General features: G+C 44.4%; 1 protein-coding gene across 2 annotated transcripts in view; it reads right to left on the reverse strand.

The window, feature by feature from the left end:
• Window positions 1-22,855, reverse strand: part of IGF1R (insulin like growth factor 1 receptor) — a 311,273-nt gene that overhangs the window by 19,751 nt on the left and 268,667 nt on the right. Inside the window, exons 11-18 of one of the 2 annotated variants that reach the window (XM_007990528.3) lie at window positions 17,724-18,007; window positions 16,201-16,337; window positions 15,525-15,684; window positions 10,549-10,651; window positions 9,902-9,972; window positions 5,198-5,427; window positions 4,824-4,934; window positions 793-952 (exon numbers count right to left, since the gene is read on the reverse strand). In XM_007990528.3, the coding sequence (XP_007988719.1) occupies window positions 793-952; window positions 4,824-4,934; window positions 5,198-5,427; window positions 9,902-9,972; window positions 10,549-10,651; window positions 15,525-15,684; window positions 16,201-16,337; window positions 17,724-18,007 (1,256 nt within the window). The remainder of the gene's footprint in view (window positions 1-792; window positions 953-4,823; window positions 4,935-5,197; window positions 5,428-9,901; window positions 9,973-10,548; window positions 10,652-15,524; window positions 15,685-16,200; window positions 16,338-17,723; window positions 18,008-22,855) is intronic. The other variant, XM_007990529.3, reaches the window with a different exon arrangement.

The raw sequence follows: 22,855 nt of genomic DNA on the forward strand, positions 1-22,855 counted from the left end.
TAAAAGTAGTGGTTTCCTGAGCAGCCCTGGTGTTATGTGTGTTTTATTAGGCAGATTAAAAGATCAAAGTAAAAACACAAACCTAAAGGCTGAAGTGGGTTTTAACCATTGCTCAGAAATTCAATTCAACCCCTTTTCTGGTGTGACAGTGGGTGATGGCAACAAGGGGGTCTAACCAGTAGGCTGGTCAGCTAAGAGCAGGACAGTAAGTGTTGTGAGAGAGTGGTCGAGAGCTTGGAGGCTGTCCGGCCCCAGCTGTGAAACCCAGTGAGCAGTGATCGTCCCTCACCTAAGGCACTGCCATGCCAGCTCCTGCCACTTCTGCTCCGTGCAGAGGCTTCAACATTAGGGCAGCTCGCCTCTTAGAAAACAATGTGGACCCCTGGAAGGGGAGCAATGTTCCTTATAAGCTAGGAAAATTTGAGGGATGAATGCAAAGTTGGACAATGAGTTTTATTCCCAAGTCGAAATCTCCTGAAGACATTGTCTTGATTATTTCTGTAACCAATGCTAAGATGTGTTCTACCAAGAAATGCCTCAAATATCTGGAGAGGCAGCCTCAGGGACCATGCTCAGTAGCTGAACCACCATGTCCATGAGCAATCAGCACTGGGACTGACCACACCAGGTTTGTGACCATCAACTGGAGACAATCACATCATTCCCAAGAAAGAGTCCATGCACTCAAGGGACACACTAGAAAACCTCTCCAGGGGCAGACTAATGCCAAAAAGGTCCTCAAAACACCTGTGAGTTTAGTTCTTGCTCAGATCTGGAAAGCTAAGGACACACCTCCAATTTTGACTGTGAAATCCTCGGCTACCATGCAATTCCGGGCAGCAAGGTCTCTGTGGACGAACTTGTTGGCGTTGAGGTATGCCATGCCGTCTGCAATCTCTCCAGCCATCTGAATCATCTTGCTTAGGCTTGGAGGTGCTAGGACTGGATTATTCTGTTGGAGAATAAAAAAAATTCACATGAGAATTTTGGATTTTTTTTCTATGCCAATTTTCTTTCGAGGTTTGCAAATCATCTTTGTCCAATCTGGGCACCGTGGGTTGTTTATGCTAAGAAACCAGGACTTGCTCGGAAGGAACAAACCATCATGGAGAGCATGGCACCTGTTTGCTCCCGCAAGTTTATCTGCGCTTGCTCCCTGACCACATCACAGAGCTGCCGAGGGAAACACCAGTTTGCTCTCTCTAGGACCAGCATTTTCTATTGTGGGTAGGGCTAAAAAATTTTTTAAAGTGAAACAAGCAATATTTGGTAGTAAGGATTCTCAGTTACTCAAATTACTATTCGTTTATATGTTCCTTTTATTTCCATCACCAAAGTACAGATAAAAGGAAGGAGAGCACGTTACAAAGGCTGTGTGGAAGTAAGCAAATGTGTTTCCAAATGGATATGGTATATTTTGTTTCTCATAAAAGCATCATTATAACTTATTTAATCCTTTTCTTTCCCTTTAACCTTCTTCTAAAATACAAAAATACCAGATTACTCTTTTCACCTTAGAATGTGGCATTATTATTTTCTGTGGGCATTATGGAAGACAAGTCCTTGAAAACTGAAGTCCAGCTGGAGCTTATCTTGGAGGAGACCAGGAATAAGTAACATGGATAAGCATCTCCTGTTTGCAGAGGACAGCAACATGCTGGCTTTGGAATTAAAAAGAATTACCCCTAAATAATACATCCATTTAGAAAAAAGCTTTATATAAAACATATGCCCAAGTTTCTCCATCCTAAAACAATCACTATTCCCTAATTTTCATGCTACCTTTTACTCTCGCATATCCAAGTGCAATAGACTTTACCTTGGTTTTCTTGACTGCAAAGCATCTCACACAACACTGCAAAGCCACAGGGCTCTGATAGGTCTCAAACCTGTAGGCTGGCCACCGGATGAGCATGCCCAGGCTCTTCCACATGGGGTATCATGATGGTTTCACTGATTAGAAGATGACCTGGGGCCATGCACAGAAAGTGCCCAGTGGTGCCTGGCACATAGTCAATGCTCAGTAGATGCTGGCTGTTGCCCTACGAGGTGCTAGTTTCTACTGAAAGCTAGTATTTGGAATCAGTGTAACAACTCCTCAGTACTTCTGGGTTGGTTCTCTACACTCAGAGACACAAACCTTTGAATTTTGAACAGGCTGTCAAAGCTGTCTCTTGGTGACTGAAAATACTTATCACGTGGTTATCTGGGGAAGTGACATTAAGTCAGCGGGGGTAAGTCCAAATCACTACTTTTTAGGGCTTTAGATATGTGTGGTGCATTAGGAAATATGCATGTGAAACGTAAAGTTTATGCTCACAATACTTGAATATTACAACATGACGTATATGTGTTATGAAGTGGTCATTTATAATCGCTGTGAACAACAGAATCAATAAAAGCACTCAACTTTCAGCACAGAGAAAGAGAGAGGGCTGAAATTTTGTCAGTTTATGGGGTTGCACTGCCATTCTTTCATTCGTCTTAGCAGAAATCTTTAATTTGGTTAGAGTTATTTAAGGCAAGTATACACATACACGTACGCTTAGTGAGATAAATAAGTGAATCTTGGTCGGGGAAGCAGACTGAATATAATGAAACTGCAGGGTAAGCACACACATTTTAATACTTGACATGAGCTAGAAAAAAAAAATTTAAATCTGACCAATCTAAAGGTGAATTTTAGTTCTGAAAGGGACTTCAGTAATCTTGTCCCACCCTCTTATTTTATATTGAGGACACTGAGGCCCAGGAACCTGCAGTGGCTGGCTGAGGACCACAGGCAGCCAGCCACAGAGCCACGACCGAGGCCACATGTTCTGAATTTTTATTCTGTGCCTGAAACTGGGGAGGAAGGGAGTAAGTTTCGGACTTTTCAGAGGTGCCTCAAACGATGCTGGCAAGAAATACTCTGCCAAATCTCCAGTCACCTGTTTCATCAAGCTTTTCTCCTTCACGCTGTTTTGTGTATTAAAGTGAACCAAGGGTCAGGCACAGGGACTCACACCTATAATCCCAGCACTTTGGGAGGCTGAGGTGGGTGAATCACCTGAGGTCAGGAGTTCAAGACAAGCCTGGCCAACATGGTGAAACCCCGTCTCTACTAAAAATACAAAAATTAGCTGGGCGTGGTGGTGCACACCTGTAAACCCAGCTACTTGGGAGACCGAGGCAGGAGAATCGCTTGAACCTGGGTGGTGGAGGTTGCAGTGAGCTGAGATCACGCCACTGCACCCCAGCCTGGGCAACAGAGCAAAACTCCATCAAGAAAGGAAGACAGAAAGACAGAATGAAAGAAAGAAAAGAAAAGAAAGAAAAGAAAGAAAAAGAAAGAAAGAAAGAAGACAGACAGACAAAGAAAGAGAGCAAGAGAGACAGAGAGAAAGAGACAGAAAGTGAGTGAGTGAACCAGGAAGAGGCACTAACACCCAGGGGTGCTGGGGACCAATGCTTGGTGGAACAGAGGGTGGGAGTTTTGTAAACCACCCTGCTTGGAGCCCCAGTCCACACTTGGCCCCAAACACAATGTGCTGTAAATAAATGAAGTCATACATGAACAGGTGTTTGGAACTAAAATTAAGAAACTGTCACTTGGAAGATGATTAAGTTGCCGATTCAAAGAATATTAAAAAAAAAAAAAAAAAGCCCAAATGAAGAACGGCAAAAGAACTTCCAAAGGGGCCGAGAAGGGGAAGTTACTGCTTCTAAGGAATAAAAGCAGACACAATGCTTCCCCGTAAGTAGCAAAGTAAGGGTCAAAAGGAAGACTTCAGACCCACAGAGGCAGCCAAATGAAAACACAGTTGTTGCTGGCTTTATTTCTCAGCATTTATCTCCCAGCTTAACTGTAGAATTAATTACTCAAAAGTCATGCCTGCATACGTTAAAAAGCTGGCCTGTGGGTTAATGCTACAGAGGGGGGAGATACCACGGTGACTAATGAAAAATTGCATAGGACTTCAGCAGGTTTAGAATTTGAAGCTCATAATCCAAAGTGAAATTTTTAGGAAACTAAGCAGAAATCCTGCCACTGAGGTGGGATCATTCATTCAAAAGTGCAAGCAAGACATTGACCCTGGATCAATCCTGAAACGTGGACGTAGAGTCTGAGGAAACCAGATTCCCACTGGCAAAGACAAGGACCACCAACAATGCCGAGCAAGGGGGCTGTGTGTGGGGAGTGGGTTTATGAATGGGTGAACATCTTGTGCACAGAGCTGGGTGGGAAATCACCCAGCAACTTCTCAGATGCAAGGGCAAGAATCCAGGCAGCTTAACCTTGAACTGTAACACACATTTATTGACAGAGTGCCTGCCACAAATGCGGCCCCGAGCCACGCGTTTGGACTGACATTAAAAGCTAAACACAATGGGGTGGAAGGGGGGACACACTCCCACAACAACACAACACAACACAACACAACGAGAGAGAATGCATGCAAGGACATGAGTCAAGCGCGTCGAGAAGTTAGCAGAGGAGATGGTTACTGGAGTGGGGCAGGAAAACTTCGGGGAAAGAGTGGCACTGGCCTGGCTTGAGAGATGGACACTGATGTGGGGAAGGGACTGGGGGCAGAGGGAATGCAGGAACAAAGGCACAGAGGGGCTTAGCAGAGGGGATCCAAGGAACAGGAAGTTCCCCTCACAAAGATCAGAGTCTGACTCTAGTTGGGGAAATCCTTTGCACAAATGACCTATAACCGAGCATGCAGTAAGAAACACTGGACGCTGGAAGAATAAACTGATTTAAAGACACAGCATTTCCTTGCAGAGAGGTTCTAAAGGAAAGGCAACATGTAATACTGGTGGAAATGAAAACTGACCTCCATTTCTGGCCTCAGAGACCGGAGATAACTTTTGAGATCGCCCCGCGTCATTAGTTCCATGATGACCAGCGTTGGCTGGCCCTGGGACACCACACCCAGCAACCGCACCTGGGAGGAATCAAAAAGAGAAAGACTCAGAGGGTCAGGGTGGCCCTTGCTGGTGCCTGTGTCGTCTGGAACTGTCTCTGTGGTGCTGTGGCCTAGTCTGAGCATAGGGGTCGGAAGGTAACAGTGAGGTAATGGGGTAACTATCCAAAAGGCAAAGGCAAGACACCAAACCCACGGGTATATGTAGCCAAGAACACACTGAGGGGCTTGTGTGATACCCTCTTCCTGTGCAGCATTTTGGCTTTTCAGGAACTTTCTCTTACCACATGGTGACAATTGAACTCCTTCATCACAGAAGCCTCGTTGAGAAACTCGATCCTTTCACGCATGCTCGCGGCCTCATTCACTGTTTTAATGGCCACTCTGGTTTCAGGTTCGTCTTTCACCACACCCTTGGCAACTCCTTCATAGACCATCCCAAACGACCCCTGCCCAAGTTCCCGGCTCATGGTGATCTTCTCCCGAGCCACCTCCCACTCATCAGGAACGTACACTGGAGAAGAAACCGTAATTAAAGCAGGTACAGAAACAAGCCCTTAGACAGAACGTGCTTTGGGGGAACTCTAAGCCAAAGAATGTGAAATGCTGCTTCCTTAAACCCACAAAGGAGAATACCAGGAAGCGATGGCATGGCTTGCTCTCAACTTTCCACATGCTATCGATTTGAGTAAGAAAACTGTACAGTCAGTACTAGTATTTCAAATCTCTGAGGATTTCAAGATACTCTGAGGATACTAACAGATATAAGGACCAGAACAAAGCAAAGAAGCCTAGTATAGGAAAGAAAGCAGTTGTTTTTTTAGATTTCATCATATAAAAATACATTTTTGAAAAAAACAAATCAACCATACGGGATAGAGAAACTGAATGAAATGGTCAAGCAGGATTGTACCCATCTTCACCAACAGATTAAAATGCAAATGTGAAAAGGAGGAGAGCAGGAGCGAGAGGGAAGAGTTCTTATGCTGGGTTGGGTAAAAGGTCAGAGTCGCATGTGAGAGGTGATGATGGTGCGTGTGAGGTCTTATTTCCTGGATGAATCCAAAAGGGGTGTCAGGGCCCTCAACACAGATGCTATGCCTGGGCTATCTAACACGGTAGCTGGTCCCTACATGGGACTCCTGAGCACTCCATGTGGCTAGTCCAATTTGAGACATGCTGTAAGTGTAAATAAAATACACATGGGATTTCAAAGACCAGTCAAAAAAAAAAAAAAGTATTTAGATAACTTTAATACTGACTGTATGTTAAAATGGATATTTTGGCTATAATGGGTTAAATAAAACATATTATTTGAACTAAAAACATTATTAAAATGCATTTGATCTGTTTCTTTTTACTTTTAAAAAATACGGCTACTAGAAAATTTGCAGTTACAAAGGTGAATTGCATTATTGGTAGGTTACTCTAATCAAAGTGTCCCCAGCCTTGGCTTTGATGGCTGGATCCCTGATGAGGTGCAGAAGCAACTGAGCTCTGAGACTGAGGGAGAGACTTGGTGGTGCCCAGTGTGGAGAGGCAATTAGGCAGCTGATGAGCAGAGGCGTTTCCAGGGCTCTGTGAACTCAGGAGGACCTTCGCCAACGGAGGAATGCACAGTAAATACCAAGCCTGAATAGGATTTCTTCTCCAGTTTCTGTTTAGATTCGATCTGGTTTAAGAAAATAAATAGGCCGTGTGCAGTGGCTCACGCCTGTAATCGCAGGCCAAGATGGGAGGATTGCTTGAGCCCAGGAATCTGAGATCAGCCTGGGCAACATGGCAAAACACCATCTCTATTAAAAAATTAGCCAGGTGTGGTGGCACACACCTGGAATCCCAGCTACTCAGGGGGCTGAGGCAGGAGAACTGCCTGAGCCCAGGAGGTTGAGGCTACAGTGAGCTGAGATCACACCACTGCACTCCAGCCTGGGCAACAGAGTGAGAACCTGTCTCAAAAAAACGAATGAATGAATAAACAAATATTTTTAGGCAGGAAGGAAGGCAAAACAAACAGAAAAAAAGAAAAAAGATCGGAAAGAAAACAAAACCAGAGGTTTAATTCTACATCTCCAAATGGGTAGGGTAAAAATGAAAATAAAATCAACCTATTCCATAAGATCCATACGAAATGTCAATAATTCCTCTGATGCTGTGTGCTAATGTCCTTGCCTGACGGGACCTGCCACCAGGCTCTACCACACACCGACTGTGGAAAGGAAGTGGTCCTGGCTCAGAAAGGAAGTGGAGATGGTACCTGTTTTTGCTTTGATGCTTTCAGATGCTGACCCTGCGCCTGTGGCTGGATGTGAGAGGCTGACAACTGTATCCCAACATCTCCATATCCCAACTATCGACCCTTAAGTGATGTCTAAAAGGACAGATGTTTATTATAAATTAGGCCCAGGAGGGGCACCATCAATTTAGACCTCTGAGGGGTGTCCGATATGAACTTTATTAATCATCTTCAATTTTCTTTCCTATACATTTTTATACTTTACAGTACATATGTCTCAAGGGTTTCACGAATGGAACTCTGCCCTCCAGCTGGCATAGGTGGCTTGCACCCCTGAAGAAGAGGCGGGTGCTTGTCAGAGGACAGTAAGTATGCAAAATAACCCAGGAGATAAGGCTCTTCACAATGCCCCTCAGAAAGTGTAAAGAGTTCATTGTCTCCAGCCATTTATCTCTGAGAATCCAGGCTTGCTTTTAATCAGAATTAACTATTTAGCCTGCCATAAAACATGGAGTTAAAACCAATCACATTCATTCCCTGGGAGATCTCTGAAGTCAATACCCTCAATCCTTTTCTCTACATTCAACCCAGCAGCTCTGACTTTAAGCAGCAGTCCCCAGCGCCACCAGCCAGGAGTGGTTTCTGTGCTCAATGTTATCAGCACTTTCCTGTAGGGAATTTTCAATGTACTCTGGAGAATGGTGACATGCAGATTAGCTTTGGGAAAAGCAAGTTTTTAAAGCACTTTTGAACTGCAAAGTCATTTTGTTGCCCCTTGAGGATACTGGCTATAAGGTGCTTGTCAAAGGCCGAATAAATTAAGTTCAAATAAGGTGACACTGTTCCCACCTGTCGGCATGGGTGGCAATAAGTTTGTTTTTGTTTTAATGAAGTACCAAGACATATCATGAAAGCATTCTAGAAGGACACAAAATGTGAATTAAAGTGACCATGAGAATCTGATTTTGTTGTATTGATGCTTTCTTTCTCTTCCTGGACACTTCATAGTCAAAAACTACACACACCAACCTCTAGTGCTGTATTTCAAAGCAGAATAGCTTCTCTAGTATGGTCACAGTCCACCCTCACAGAGGGGAAAGTGGTCTTGCCTTGTTCCTATCAATTCCATTATCTGGGATGACTCCCTTCCTGTTCTTTTCTTTTTTAGAAGCTATTATTTATACAAACAATGCATATCTATCTTCTTGATGGATTTTGATTTTTAAGAGCCAATCTCGCTCTATAGTCTAGGCTGTAGTGCAGTGGTGAGATTCTAGCTCACTGCAGCCCTTGGGCTCAGGTAATCCTCTCATCCCAGTCTCCTGAGTAGCCGGGACTACAGGTGCATGCAACCACATCTGGCTTTTTTTTTTTTAAAAGGGAAAGATCCTCTCCACAAGTAACAACTCTTTTAAGTGTGGTGTGCATCCGTCCAGAATGTTCTTTCTGCCTTACATACACATACAGATGTATGCATGTATATACTACTATTAAGAAACCAACTTTGTGAGATCTTTATGTAGACAGAAATAATGTCCTTATTATTCTGCACCTGATTCCCATTCAGAGGAGGCTGCTTTTGATTGAATTTACCATAAACTGAATTAGAAATGATTAAAGAAACCATAGTAAAACCCTACACAGTATAACGGTGTTTTCACATTATCAGAGTATTTTCTTATGTTTTCTCATTTGACCACAATAATTACAACAATCATGCCTCTTTATTTCACAGCTCCTGCATCTACTTTCACTTCTCCCGAGGCAAGAAGGCAGCAAACACTTTCCTCTAAACATACTCACTCAACATCATGCACTTATTTATTCATTTGATGAATCCGGTCCAGCCCCTCCTGTGGGCCAGTTCCTTGCCTGCCTCACAGCCCTTTCCTCAGTGATTCCATTCTCCTCCTGACTTCTCAACTGTCTAGCTATGTGACCCTGCACAAGTTTCTTTGGGAGCTCATTTCTTCACCTGCAGATGGGCATTAAGAAAACCCACTTTTCAGGGGTTTAAGAAACAAATGGGATGGTGTTTGTAAAAGCCCCTAGCAAAGTGCCAGTTAAGGGTCCTAGTATCACTGGACTCAACGACCAACCTCTCACTCTAATCCGACTCACTCAAAAGGTCTGGATATAAAAATACTAGAAAGAACAGAGCAAAAAAGGAAACAACCATTGAGGATCACCCAACTTCCATGTCAGACCTTCCCAGCCGCTTAACTGAATGGCCCTCATTAGTTATTACCAAAGGGAATGTGAATGAGCCATGAGCGTATAACCCTAGTCGAAGGGAATGACAGAAAAATTCCATGATTAAAAAAAAAAGCAGAGCTGTAATTCATCAAAGACAATTATAATGAGATGATACTCAAGCTGAAACTAGTTTAAAAGGACTGTTTTGTCAGCTGCAGCACATCCTCTGACTAGATGTTAACAATTAAAAAGCTGTTTTCATTCTAGCATAACATCTCAAGCAATTAAATAAATTGATTACTGTGCTGGCCACATTCATCTCTAAAGCCTGTGTTTCCTTGGGGCACCCCATACAGTTCACAAGTTTTGACATATTCACTGAACTGCTAAAAACTTTGATTAAAAAAAAAAAAGAAATATGAATGAAGACAGGTCCAAGGCCAAAGGTAGCTGAAAATAATGCAAACCTCCTTCCTTTCCCGAATAAGCAACCCTCCTGGAAGCTCCCGATCTACCTCCCCTGCACGCGAGCAGTGCCGGTGGCCCAGACTCTTACCATCCGCAGCGCTGAAGTACTCCGGGTTCACAGACGCGTACAGCACTCCATTCCCCAGCCTGCTGTTATTTCTGTCAAAAATATGAAACTTACGTTAACAAAACCCCACCTCCATACATTTCTGTATATACTTTCATCTTTGCTACAACAGTTTCATTTGTTCTGTCTCACACAGTATCAGCAGAAGAGAATGGGGAGAGCTTACTGTTTACAGCAGCTCTTGCCTACACTCCCAATTCAGGCCTGGGTGGGCCAGCAGACATTTGCCAACACATCTTCTGGCTTCCTCAGTAGCCTGAAATTAGAGCTTTTTAAGAAACATCTGTTTCTTTACTTCATTGGAAATAAAAAGGCTTATTTGATTGGGAGGGCTAGTGCATCACGTTTGGAAAAGCATGCACCAGCAGCAGTTCTGTGTATCAGAGAAGCCAGCCAGGGGAAGGTCTGTACTATCGAAAAATTATTTTGGCTGTTGTTAAAATCATTAGAAAAGGTTCTCTTTTCCTGGAAGAACACTTGATGGGAAAATCAGGTTTTCCAGTCCATAAAATATTTCCTTGAAATCTTCAAAAAGATTACCTTCACTCACATTCAAATCATCAAACCACTTAGCCACAGAAAGTGTCATAACTTTGCACATCACTGACCTCTTTCTATGGAAGACGTACAGCATAATCACCAACCCTCCCACGATCAACAGGACAGCGACGGGCAGAGCGATGATCAGATGGATGAAGTTTTCATATCCTGCTGCAGCAAAGAGGAGGAAATGATAAATATCACCAGGTGAAGAATCTGCTCATTTCATTTTTTCACATTCAGTCAGAAGTATGAAAAAAATACCTGTATATTCATTTATTCCCCACCATACAGTAAGAATTCCTGAAGGTAAATGGTGTCAGAAATAGAACATGGCAAACAATTATTTGAAAAAAAGAGTAAATATGTGCAGACTGAGGCATAAACTCCTTTTTTAAAGTATAGTATATTCTGGCATAATAGTTTCAATGATAGACTGAAGAAAATCTTTGCATGCAGTTTAATGACTGTTAGTGAAAATGCATACATTTGACACTAATTTCCCACATCCCACAGAATGTTCCAGGGTTTGGTCCATGTCCCTTGTACCCAGCCTAGCATCTGCCATGCCCGTGTTGGTTCTGGTGGTAAGGGGTCTCTGTGATCTCACACCTGTAAAACGACTCAAATACTTGCAGCAGCAAGTATTCTATTTCTAATAAACAGAATGAAAATTTCTATTCATTTTTATAAAATGAACAGAAATTCTTACATCTATGTATAGACCAAGTCCTGCCAGCCTTAATCTTTGAGATAGTTCCATAGACAATTTAAAGTAAACACACACACACATTCATGCACTGGATGGCACCCCTTTCCAATGCTGCTGCAAACATTTGAGTCCTGTTACAAGTCTAAGACCACAGAGACCACTGATCATCAGAACCAGCACTTGTATGGCAGATGCCTGGTTAGGCAGCAGGGACATGGACCCACACCCTGAAACATTCTGTGGGATATGGGAAATCAGTGTCAACAGGTAGCATGACAACTAGAAAAGTGGACTTCGCATATGGCAAGGATTCAGAGAGGAAAGGAGAGGAGAGAAGGGAGTCAAGGGAACCTCCCTAAGGGAAAACTTCTTTATGATATGCTTTTCTTGGGGGTTGTGGGGAAATGGCTTTCCTAGAAAATGATGATACTGGAGAGATGTCAGGGCCAGCTCACAAGGGACCCTGTCCAAGCTAAGTAGTTTCAACCTCATTCTGCAGATTAAAAGGAGTCAGCGAAAGCTTTCAGGCCCAGCAGTGAACTGATAAGATTCGAGTTCCAGGGAAATGGCTGTGCTGAGGACAGACTGAGGGATCTGGCAGTAAGAGAAGGCACTGTCATGTCTTAGAGAATTGGGGGTACAAGCCATGTCTCCTGGGCTTGCTCTGCATTACCCAGTTCAGACCTACAAAGAAGTCACCAATCCTTGTCTATACACCAGGCAGACTCACAGAGATGCTCTGGCTTGGTAAGTCATGGCCCCAGGAAGAGGCTCATACAATATGATAGCTCATACCATCCCCCCAGGGCGAGTGACCTGGAGTCTGAGCTGTGGTGGTGCTGGTGGTGATAGATGGCTGGATTCCAGAGACATTTAACAGGCAGAATCCATGAGGTTTGGGTTGGAATGAAAAAGGGGTGGCTGGAGAGAAGAGAAGAGTGAGGGATGCTGTGAGGTTCCTGGCTTGGGTAATGAATGGATTACAAGGCCACTGACTGAGCTAAGCAGCAAAGGAGAGAAGAGGCCTTTTGAGGGCAACAACTGTGATTTTGGTTTTGACACAACGAATCTGAGACCTGTCTGAGACATCCAAGCACAGATGTCTATGCGGAAATGGGCTTGGAATCACTGGGGATCAAGTTAACATTAATCATAAGTTCCCTATCATGATTATTTTGCCATTAAAAACTGTGATCATGGTTACTCTTTAAAGACTACTAAAGCTGTTTTAATTTTTAAAATTAGAAGTATTTTGATCAAAGAAAAAAGATATTTTTATTGATATTGTATCTCTTAAAATGGATGCAGTCTCCGGCATTTTATAATTCCTCAAAAGACTCACAGGTGATCATTACCAAGGGGAAGCTGGCAGATTTTTCTTTCTTCCCCACTGAGGCCTGCTGTTTATATCACTTATACTACTGGTCAGGCTGTACTGTGTTCTTTTTGAGTTTCACATTTCAACAGGGACATGGAGAAACTGGAACACATCCAGAGAAGAACAAAATGATTAAATGGCTGGGAAATTGGTGTATGATATTGGGCTACAAGAAAAGGCCAAAAGACCTGAGATTATTTCATCTGGAAAAGAGAAGTCTGAGGAATAATTTAATAGTATTCAGGCACACAAGGAGTTCCTAAAAGGAAGGCAGTTGCCTGAAAGCTTCCAAACCTTCCATATCCTCTGAGGATTAAATAAGAGGAAATGAGACTAAACTGTAGTAGGACAGAGTCTTGTCTGACATAAGGAAAAATTTCTCAACAGTAAGGCCAGCACGTAGATTCAATTTCCCTGCAGTATGTGATAATATCTGCTGGAAAAATTTCATCAGAAGGACTCCTGATTTCCCACTGGCATCCTGGCACTTACAAGGTTAAAAATGGAGCAGCACAGGCAGACAGGAACATGTCATGTCACCAAAACAAGCTGAGTTCACTCAACCCCAGAAGCCAAGGTTGCTGTTTCACAGATCACAGACCCCCAAACTAGGTAGGCTCTGTTTCTAGGAGATGGAAGGGAGGAAAAAGAGGAGGGAAGGAGGCTGGGGAGAGAAAGCAAGCAAGCCACTACTCTGGACAAGGTTGCATGAATATTGTGAAGGTTCTAGGCGCTGCAAAGGTGGCACAGACTAACTGGTGAGACTACGTTAACTGGACTAGATGGGAGAATTCTATTTTAATTGACAAAACTATCTGCCTAAACATCCATTTACCTCTAAAAACCCGAACCCAGGAACAGTGCCAGGCACATAAAATGTTGGCTCAAGATTTGCAGTTCTATTCACCCCCATCCTGCTTTTGCTGTATTAGGATTTTCAGGTATCACAAACAGATTAGAATATTGGGTGCTGACCAGGTGACTACTGGAGACCTTCTTTTGTTTTTTTTTAAAAATTAATTAATTTTAATATACAAATAAAAATTGTACATATTTATCATGTGCAACATATTGTTTTGAAATATGTATACACTGTAGAACGGCTGAATTAAACTAATGAACATATGTATTACAACATATTTTTTATGTGTGTTTGGTGAGAACACTTAAAATTTATTGTCTCAGCAATTTTTAAGAATACATCATTATTACTGTCATCATGCTGTACAATAGATCTACTGAACTTATTCTTCCTAACTGAAATTTTGTATCCTTTGACTAACATCTTCCCAAATCTGCTCCCTCACCCTCAGTCCTGGTAACCTCCATTCTACTCTCCATGAGCTTAACTTTTTAAATTCCACATTATCAGTAAGATCATGTGGTATTTGTCTTTCTGTGTCTGGCTTATTTAACTTAACATCATGTCCTCCAGGTTCAGCCAGGTTGCCACAAATGGCATTTTTTTTTTTCTAATTTATGGTAGAATAGTATTCTATAATGTGTATGTGCCAGGTTTTCTTTACCCATTCATGTACATAGCGATGGACATTAGGTGGATTCCATGTCTTGGCCATTGCGAAGTGTTGCAGTGAACACGGGAGTGCAGAGAGCTCTTTGACATACCGATTTCATTGCCTTTGGAAATATACTAGAAGTGAGATTGCTAGACCTGTTGAGTGCGTGTTTTTTTTTCCCTTTTCTTTTTTTTAGACGGAGTCCTGCCCTGTTGCCCAGGCTGGAGTACAGTGGCATGATCTCGGCTTACTGCAACCTCAGCCTCCTGGGTTCAAGAGATTCTCCTGCCTCAGCCTCCCAAGTAGCTGGGATTACAGGCTTGTACCACCGCCCCCAACTAATTTTTGTATTTTCAGTAGAGACGGGGTTTCACTATGTTGGCCAGGCTAGTCTCAAACTCCTGACCTCAAGTGATCTGCCCGCCTTGGCCTCCTGAAGTGCTGGGATTACAGGCGTGAGCCACTGCACCGGGCCAAGTGCATGTTTTAACGTAACTCCAGATCTGCATAGCAGAAATGTGGACACCAGGAAAGATCAGCCCACTAGACCCAAAAGTGTTACCACTAAGCAAGGCTGCATTGCTATTTTATGTGTTATGCCAAATTTGATTCCATTCCATGAACATAAAATAATCTTAAAAACTGGGTTTCTAATAAGAAATAACAGAAACTCAACACAGAAATAATTTCACCAAAATACTAAATTTTGTTGGTCAAACAACAAATATGTGGCTCTTGTTGTACTTATATATCTTATAATTTGTTTTAAAATCTGAAGTCATCACACAGAACAGCCTAAGAATTCTCTTGTTAATGACTTGAGCATAAACTCATATTCCTCAGTCTCTGCACCAAAGGGTGAGCACCGTACATTTCCAAGGCATATGGGGGCTTTAAAAGGGCACTGGAGGGTCTGGGATGCTACCATGGAAATTCCTGCCCTGTAGCAGGCTGAACCAGATGACCTCTGGAGTTCCTTTCACCCCTTAGGACTTCAAGCCCTGAATCTGAGCCCCATCTAGTTTTACTGACCAAGTAGGAGGTGGAATGGTCAATTCAATGCTTTATAAAATGTCTTTTATAAAAAAAAAAAAAAAAAAGAAAGAAAGAAAGAAAGAAAAAGAAAGGTCTTTGAATATAAGCCAGGTTGAAAGCAACAGTCTCCTCTGGCTCTCCATTGGTTGCACCACCTCAAAAGAGAGGCTCAGTTCCTCTCCCTTCCTGCCACATGAGGTAGGGGCCCAAAGCTCAGCATCCGCCCGGCACAAGCTTTCACACAAAGTGCTGGTATGTGCCGGCACCTTAGCATGACCCTTCTGAAAGCTGGCCAACTCTATTTTAACAGAAAATAAGAGGGCCATAAACACTCAGGCTGTCCTAATCCTGGACCACCCTGCTTTCAGTTTTACACATTTCTTCTCCCTCCACAAGCCTTACTTTTGGCCTGGACATAGAAGAACACAGGATCTGTCCACGACCCATTCCCAGAGAGAGATGTAGCCTGAATCCGGGCTGTGTAGTTCCCCGGGTTTAGCCGGTTTAGCTTGGCCCCTCCATACTTCCTGTATTCCTGTCTGGACACACATTCTCGCTGATCCTGGGGAAATAAAACATACGTGTCAATTTCCCATGAAGGCAGGAGAAATCTGGGGCCTGCCAACTAAACTCACCACACTGGGGACTCCAGCTGCCTGATATGACCTCCCACCTAACAATGATCCCGAGTGTCAGTAAAGAGAAAGAAATCAAATCTTAAAAGGTCGTCTTCAGGTAGCTTTAAGTACACCCAAAAGCTTTAACCAAACATTTTTGTAACCAAGAACTCCAGAAGGATTAAAAGTTATTAGAACTGATCTGGCCTATGCCACAAGGTTATCTTAAATAATGAAATCATTTCTTGAAGGCAAAAAGCAGCCTATCTCTTTGCCCTCTACGGAGTACTCCTTAGAGAGTATGGAGTGGGTAGAAAGACCCAAATCCTCACCAGCTTGGCACGTATTTTATTGTTGTAACTCCTACGCTAACCAGGAGGTATCCTGCACAGTCAGGTAGCATATGTTGTCAATGGATGGAAATACATACATGCAGGCACAGGCCACGGCCCCAGTCCTACCTCAACTTGTGATCCGTATTTTATTTCATACATTAGAATCAATCCATTGGGATTCTCAGGTTCTGGCCACTTTAAAAAGATGGAGTTTTCAGGCCTTGGCTCCCAGGTCACTGGCCCAGGAATGTCATCTGCTCCTTCTGTACAATTTAAACAAGTGACAAAGTTGGATTTGGGTTCCCAGGGAGGGAGGCCAACACTGGGCTGACCTGAGAATAACCCCCCAATCCACGCGGGCAGGACTCTGGAGATCAGCCACGTACACTGCCCCTGAGCAGGCTGCTCACACACAGCGGAGGATTCAGAATCACACCAACCCCACAACTTGCACGTCTCAAGATGCCACAAGATCCTCCTTTCTCCCCAGTCCTTCAACAAAAAAAGCCTGCTGCCAAGCAGCAGGAAAATCTTGGCAACCTAAGTAACTTTCTTCTCTTCTGTGCCTACCGCTTGAAAAAAGAAAGCTTTGTGAAGCCATCAAACACAAGCAGCCCTGAAAAGATGCTGAATAAGCAGAAGCAGGGCGCGGGGTCTGCCGCCTGTGACAGGGACCTTCCGTGGCCCACGGCTACACACGGCAACTGCAATTTTTACACAGGCACAAAGGATGGCCCCAAGCCCAGCCTGTGAGGAAGCTGCTGGGAGGCTGGTGCTGAGAGCAGGGCAAGCTCTCCCTGCTGGCATCAACTCCTCCAGCGGCTGATTGACCTTGTGGTGGTTCCTTTCTTGCTTTTGCTTCTTGAAGCAGTGAATAAAGTGGTGATGAGCAAAGGTCACGGAAAGTTACAGCTGCAAAAGACACCTGACGGGTCAGTTGGCTATGTCTCTCCTGGGAGGGCTAAGGAAACTGAGGCAGGGAGCCTGACGATTGCCTCAAGGCATGCTACAATGGACTTCAGTGCCAGAACTGCACGGAGGAGGACCCCAAGCCCCAGACTCCTATCACCTCCATGCTCTTTCTACTGCCTGAGGCTTCCTAAAGAACAGGGCAGTTCTTGTTGTCTTTGAAGGCACCCACCTTCAAAGACAGATGAATGCCCGAGTGACAAGCGGTGTCTAACAACAAGGGAAAGCCAAAGGCTAAATAAGCAAGACCAGAGGCTACTCCAGGAGTTGATCTTGAGTACAGTGGTTACTCTGGATCAAGGCAATTAACTGGAGACATCTCTGAATATGTCAGAGCTCGGGGCGGGGCAACCCGATTTGTGCACAAGAGGGGCAAAAGACAGTGGGAGTGCACGATGTGCACCGAGTAGCAGGTGGAGGGCGGACCATGCAGACAGCTCCCTGCTCCCAGCATGTTCCATGGAGAGACCAGGCTGGGAGTGGTGTCACTAGGAGAGCATGAGCTCTATTCCCTAGGCAGCTGGTCTACTACGCCACTTGCCAATGATCGCATGTTATTTAGCAGGCAGACCTGAGTCTAAGGGTTGTGGCCCTGGGTGTCAGACCCTTTGTCCATAAAACACATCTTCTCCACTAGGTTGTGAGGAAGGTGGCAATGGGGCCACCTGGATATACCGTACCTGCAGGCATAGTCCTTGCAAAGACAAAGTTGGAGGCGCTGCAGCCCAGTTTCTCAGCCTCGTGGTTGCAGCTGTGGATATCAATGCGGTACAATGTGAAAGGCCGAAGGTTAGAAATGACAGTTCTCTCCTTATTATCCACTCTGCTCTCAAAGAAAGGGTACTCTGTCTCTAGCTCTTCCAGATCTGTGATGTTGTAGGTGTCTGCCGCCGTGGTGTTCCTGCTTCGGCTGGACATGGTGGTGTTGGCCACTTGCATGACATCTCTCCGCTTCCTTTCCGGTCTGCAAGGAAGAGATAAATGTGGCTTTTAAGTGCTTTTTACCTCTTTCGTCTTTTCTATGACTTGAGTAAGAGTAACAGAAGAATCTTAACCATGGAATAGAAGGAGCTATTCAGCCCCCTTGGATAAGAACGCATGAATAACACGGGGATCTCCTTCCTCATTATCTTGCTTTCTCTACTATGCAAGTGTCAGAATGGGCACACAAACTCTCACCCCCAACCCCTGGCTCTCAGAGTGGTTCTTCGATTTTACCTAGAGGCAAAGTGTCTCTGCCATTCTTGGCCAGGCAGTCCTGGCTGTGCCATCAGAACACTCAAGCCATGTGGTCACAGACCTTACGGTTAAGCATTAAAGGTGGCAAACCTACCAGCTGTGCTAAGATTTATTAGGGCAGGAGGGGAGAGGTGAGGTGTGTGGCAGAGGCCCCAGAGACCTGGGGCAGAGGGATATGAAAGCCTATGGTGGTGGCTCCTTGGATCTGCTCTGACTGTGGAAATAAAGATGCCTGGAGCCTGGCAACAAGCAGCTCCACGGACCTCAGGTCTCTTCTTGGGGGCTTCTGCTGCAGGCCCACCCCCAACCCCAAGCATCTGTGCTTGCTACACTCTGCAGGTCCCTGAAGCCCACCCAGGCCTCCTCCCAACTCAGCAGTGAGCACCTGTGGCCTCACCAAGGTCCTGCCCACGAGAGGGCAGAGTCTTTGTCATGGATTTGAATGGGGATTGGAACAGCCAAAAAGCAAAAGGGAGTGCATAAAGTCATCACAAAAAGGACATTCACACCGAAAAGGGCAGATGAGGCATGAGGGTGTGACCCTCTAATTGCTGCTTTGGTCAAATAAAAAAATGGGCTTTGTGGCTCCCCCTAGAAACCTTAAAACAGAATCCTAATGTTTACAGGAACCAACAAAAACAAACAGAATACGAGAGGAGCACCCAGATGGAGAAAGGGCAACCCTCAGGTCAGCCACGGACCAATGGTGAGAAAACAGGGCTGAGGCCTTTGGCTGGGGTCACTGGTCTTAGGAATAGGCAAAAGGCAGGGAGTAAATGGGATGAATTCCATCTGCCCAGGGAAATGAGAAACTCCAGAACATGGGAAGCTCATCAGTGCCATGGAGGGGAGAGAGCGGCAGCAGCAGCAGAGAGGGAAAGCTCACACAGGGAACGGAGCAGCCCAGAAGCCACTTGCAGGTTTGGCTGACGCTCCGCAGGTTTCTGGCTGGTCCTTAGGCCAGAACCTGGGAAGGGGAGAGCAGGGGGCTTGGGGAAAGGGCCTCTGGCTCCCTAGTCTTCTCAGCCCATGGATTCCCCTGAGGAAAACATGGTCCTTCTTTGTGTAGTGGTACATGGGGGTCCCACCAAAGGCATAAACTGCCCAACACAGATAGGCTCATTCCAACAAGCAAAAAACCACAAGGTCAGGGCATGTACATTTGCTTTCACAATACTGGGGGAGGAAGGGTAAGGACATGAGGCTGATTACCCACAATCCTCACACTCTGCAAACCAACCAACCAGCTAACCAAGCTTCCTGGAAGGGAAAAACACAAGAAACCACATTTACTGCCACGGAAATCTTTGTCAACACATCAACAAATTTCCAGCCCTTCCTTCAACACCAACACAATATACACTTGTGTCTGTCAGAAGTTGCTTAGGTTTGATGCATTGCAAAATAATTCTGTGTCAAAACCCCTCTCCTAGCCCAGCCCACCACGTTTAACCGGGATTACATCATTAAGTATACTCAGTAGTTTACTTGTTTATCAACATCACACTTTTAGGGATTGCACAGCTCTCAATGCTGATGACATCAAGGCAGTGACAAGGGGAGGGAGGTGACACAGAACATTATCTGGAAGGCAGGAACAGGGGAAGCACAATGGCCCATACATCATTTTTTGGTAAACAACTACATTTCCAAATCGTGTGCCCAACAGCAAACATTACTGCCAACTTTCCCCGCTCCGTCCCATGATACAACCTAGCCCTATTGGAAAACCTTTTACTTTCCAACATCTGTCAACATTTTAGCTAGTTAAACCAAACTATGTGATGTACAAAATAAAGACAGTAGTCAAAGAAAGGCATTTACTGCCAAATACTGACTTCAGAAACTAGTTTTACAAACTCTAGCTTCCACTCTACTTCAAAACATACAGGATATTCTGGACAATTTATAAGGAACTAAATCTTACTTAACTGGTTTTATCCCACAAATAAATTATTCTCAGAATGAATTGAAAGAAATCAAATCCGTTTTCGGACATTTCACTTGTAAGATAGAAAGCCAGCCTTTATGATTCAATCCATACTGTCAGCTGGACACTGCTTCACCCAACTCCGCCAGAACTCAGCAGGAGGCAAAAAACAAACATTAACTTCTTATAAAGTATGGCCTCTCACCATGAACAAAATATTGTCTTTATATACATCCATGGAAAGGAGAATCATAAGTTGGACTTGTCTTAGGAGAGAGAAAGGAAGGACTGGGGGGACAGATAAACACACTTCTGAAGTGGAATACAGGAAACTTGTTTTGAACCCAACACCACCAATGCTGTGCATTAATAACATCAGTGTCAATCGCAGCTCTGCCTTCACACATCACATAATCTTGTGCTCCACATCTGATGAGGAAAAAAACAGGTCTTGCCTTGTAACTACAACTGAAAGCAAGGGGCCTTTCAGCAAAATCTTTTTCCAAAACCTTGATTCACAACCCGAACCTCCTGCTGGTTGGTGGAACAAGACAGCAACGTAACCAATGGCCTTTGATAGAGAATAAACAAACTTCCCACCCAGCCTGCTTGGGACACTCTAAATCCATCCTTCCATGTGGCAGGCGGCAGGAGCTGCCACAAGCTGAGCCTCTGCTGGTCTAGGTGGAAAGCACCACGAGAAGCAAAGCAATGGAGGAGAAGAGGAGGGAAAGAGAGTTGGTGTGTGGGAATCAGGACCAGGTCCCAGACCGATTCTTAATTAATTAGGATGTCGGAGAAGTCACCAAACCTCATTGAGTTCCAGTTTCCACACCTCTTTGCAATCTTTCTAGTCCTCAAACTTTCTGCTTTCTAGGAACCACCAGTGATACACAGATATCCTGGATAAGAAAATGGCCTTGGGCACTGAACCTCAAGGCTAACTCAAAGCCCTGTCACCTACCAGCAGGCAGAAGATTTCCCCAGCGGGGCAGGATGCGAGAGGCCATGAAGGGCTCGCAGGCTCTTCTCACAGCTCTGGTGTTTTTTTTTTTTTTCCTTGAGATGGAGTCTTGCTGTGTTGCCCAGGCTGGAGTGCAATGGCACAATCTCAGCTCACTGCAACCTCCACCTCCTTGGCTCAAGCGATTCTCCTGCCTCAGCTTCCCAAGTAGCTGGGATTACAGGTGCATGCCACCACGCTTGGCTAATTTTTTGTATCTTTAGTAGAGATGGGGTTTCACCATGTTGCCAGGCTGGTCTCGAACTCCTGACCTCGTGATCTGCCCACCTCAGCCTCCCCCAAAGTGCTGGGATTACAGGCGTGAGCCACCATGTCCGGCTGCTCTGGTGGTTTTAACTTCGAGAGAGGAGGGGAGGGGAAGAAAGCCACCAAGCAATGAAGAGGCTCCCTCTCAAAAGGAAATAGTGCCTCCAGTTCTAATCGGTCTTTATTTCTCACTTTACTGATTTCTCGAAGTAAAACAGCTATTTCAACCATTTTGCAAATATCAAAAAGGTCATTTGGCAGAAAAAAAAATCACTTTAAAAACCATTTGTTGTTACAGCCTAAGAAAGTCTACAAGGGCAGAGTCATTGCAGAATAAATAGCTACTACAGGGTTGGGGGCAGTGAGGGGAAGGGAACGTGCTGGGTGGGGTAGTGGCAGCAGGGGCACCGTGGGGACTGCAGGTGGGCAACTCATGGGTACCATGCTGATTTAAATCCAACTCCTTGGCCTAGTTTTCAGGCATGAAGTCGTTTCCAAAATCTGCACTATAATCTTACAGGAAGAGAGGGCCAGGGAATACCACTGTGCTTCCATCTCCTTTCCCACACACTACTGGGCTAATCCTTTTTTGAAAGGAAAACAAAAATTGTTTAATATTTTTTATTGTGTTAAAATAAAATTTTAAAACAAAATAAATATATGTAAGACAAAAATTTGCCATTTTAATCATTTTAAGGGTACAATTCAGTGGCATTAATTGCATTCACAGAATGGTACAACTATCATCTATTTCCAAAAATTTTCATCACTCCAAATAGAAAATCTATCTATTATGGAATAATTCCCATTCCTCTCCACACTCTATCCCCATCCCCTGGTAAACTCAAATCTACTTTCTGTCACCATACATTTGCCCATTCCATATATTTCACACAACATAAAATCATACACTATTTGTCTTTTTGTATCTGGCCTTGTTTTACTTGGCACGGTGTCTTCAAGGTTCATCTGTGTTGTGACATGGATCGAAATTCCCTCCCTTTTTATGGCTGAATAATATTCCACTGTATGGTTCGAGCCCATTTTGTTGAGCCACTCACCTGTTGATGTACACTGGGTTGTTTCCGGATTTGGCTACTATGAACATTTACTTTCTTCTGCTTTTGTACCCACTCCCCAGAAACCAAGACCACAGCAAAGGAGCAGAGACCCTGGGGCAGGGACTGTGTTGCTTTGAAAGGCAGAGTAACCACGGAATAAACAGCCACTGCAGGCTGTCTCCCTACACTGCTTCCTAAACCTACTTGTAAAGGATGCCTGTGGCACCTGGCTATGTTTTGAAGTCAGGCCCCTTCCAACTGACTCTGATATTTTCCCCTCTTGCTTCACTCCTCCTCTGTCAGGCTGAGAGA

Source organism: Chlorocebus sabaeus, chromosome 29 (genome assembly GCF_047675955.1).
Source record: "Chlorocebus sabaeus isolate Y175 chromosome 29, mChlSab1.0.hap1, whole genome shotgun sequence".
NCBI lineage: Eukaryota > Metazoa > Chordata > Mammalia > Primates > Cercopithecidae > Chlorocebus > Chlorocebus sabaeus.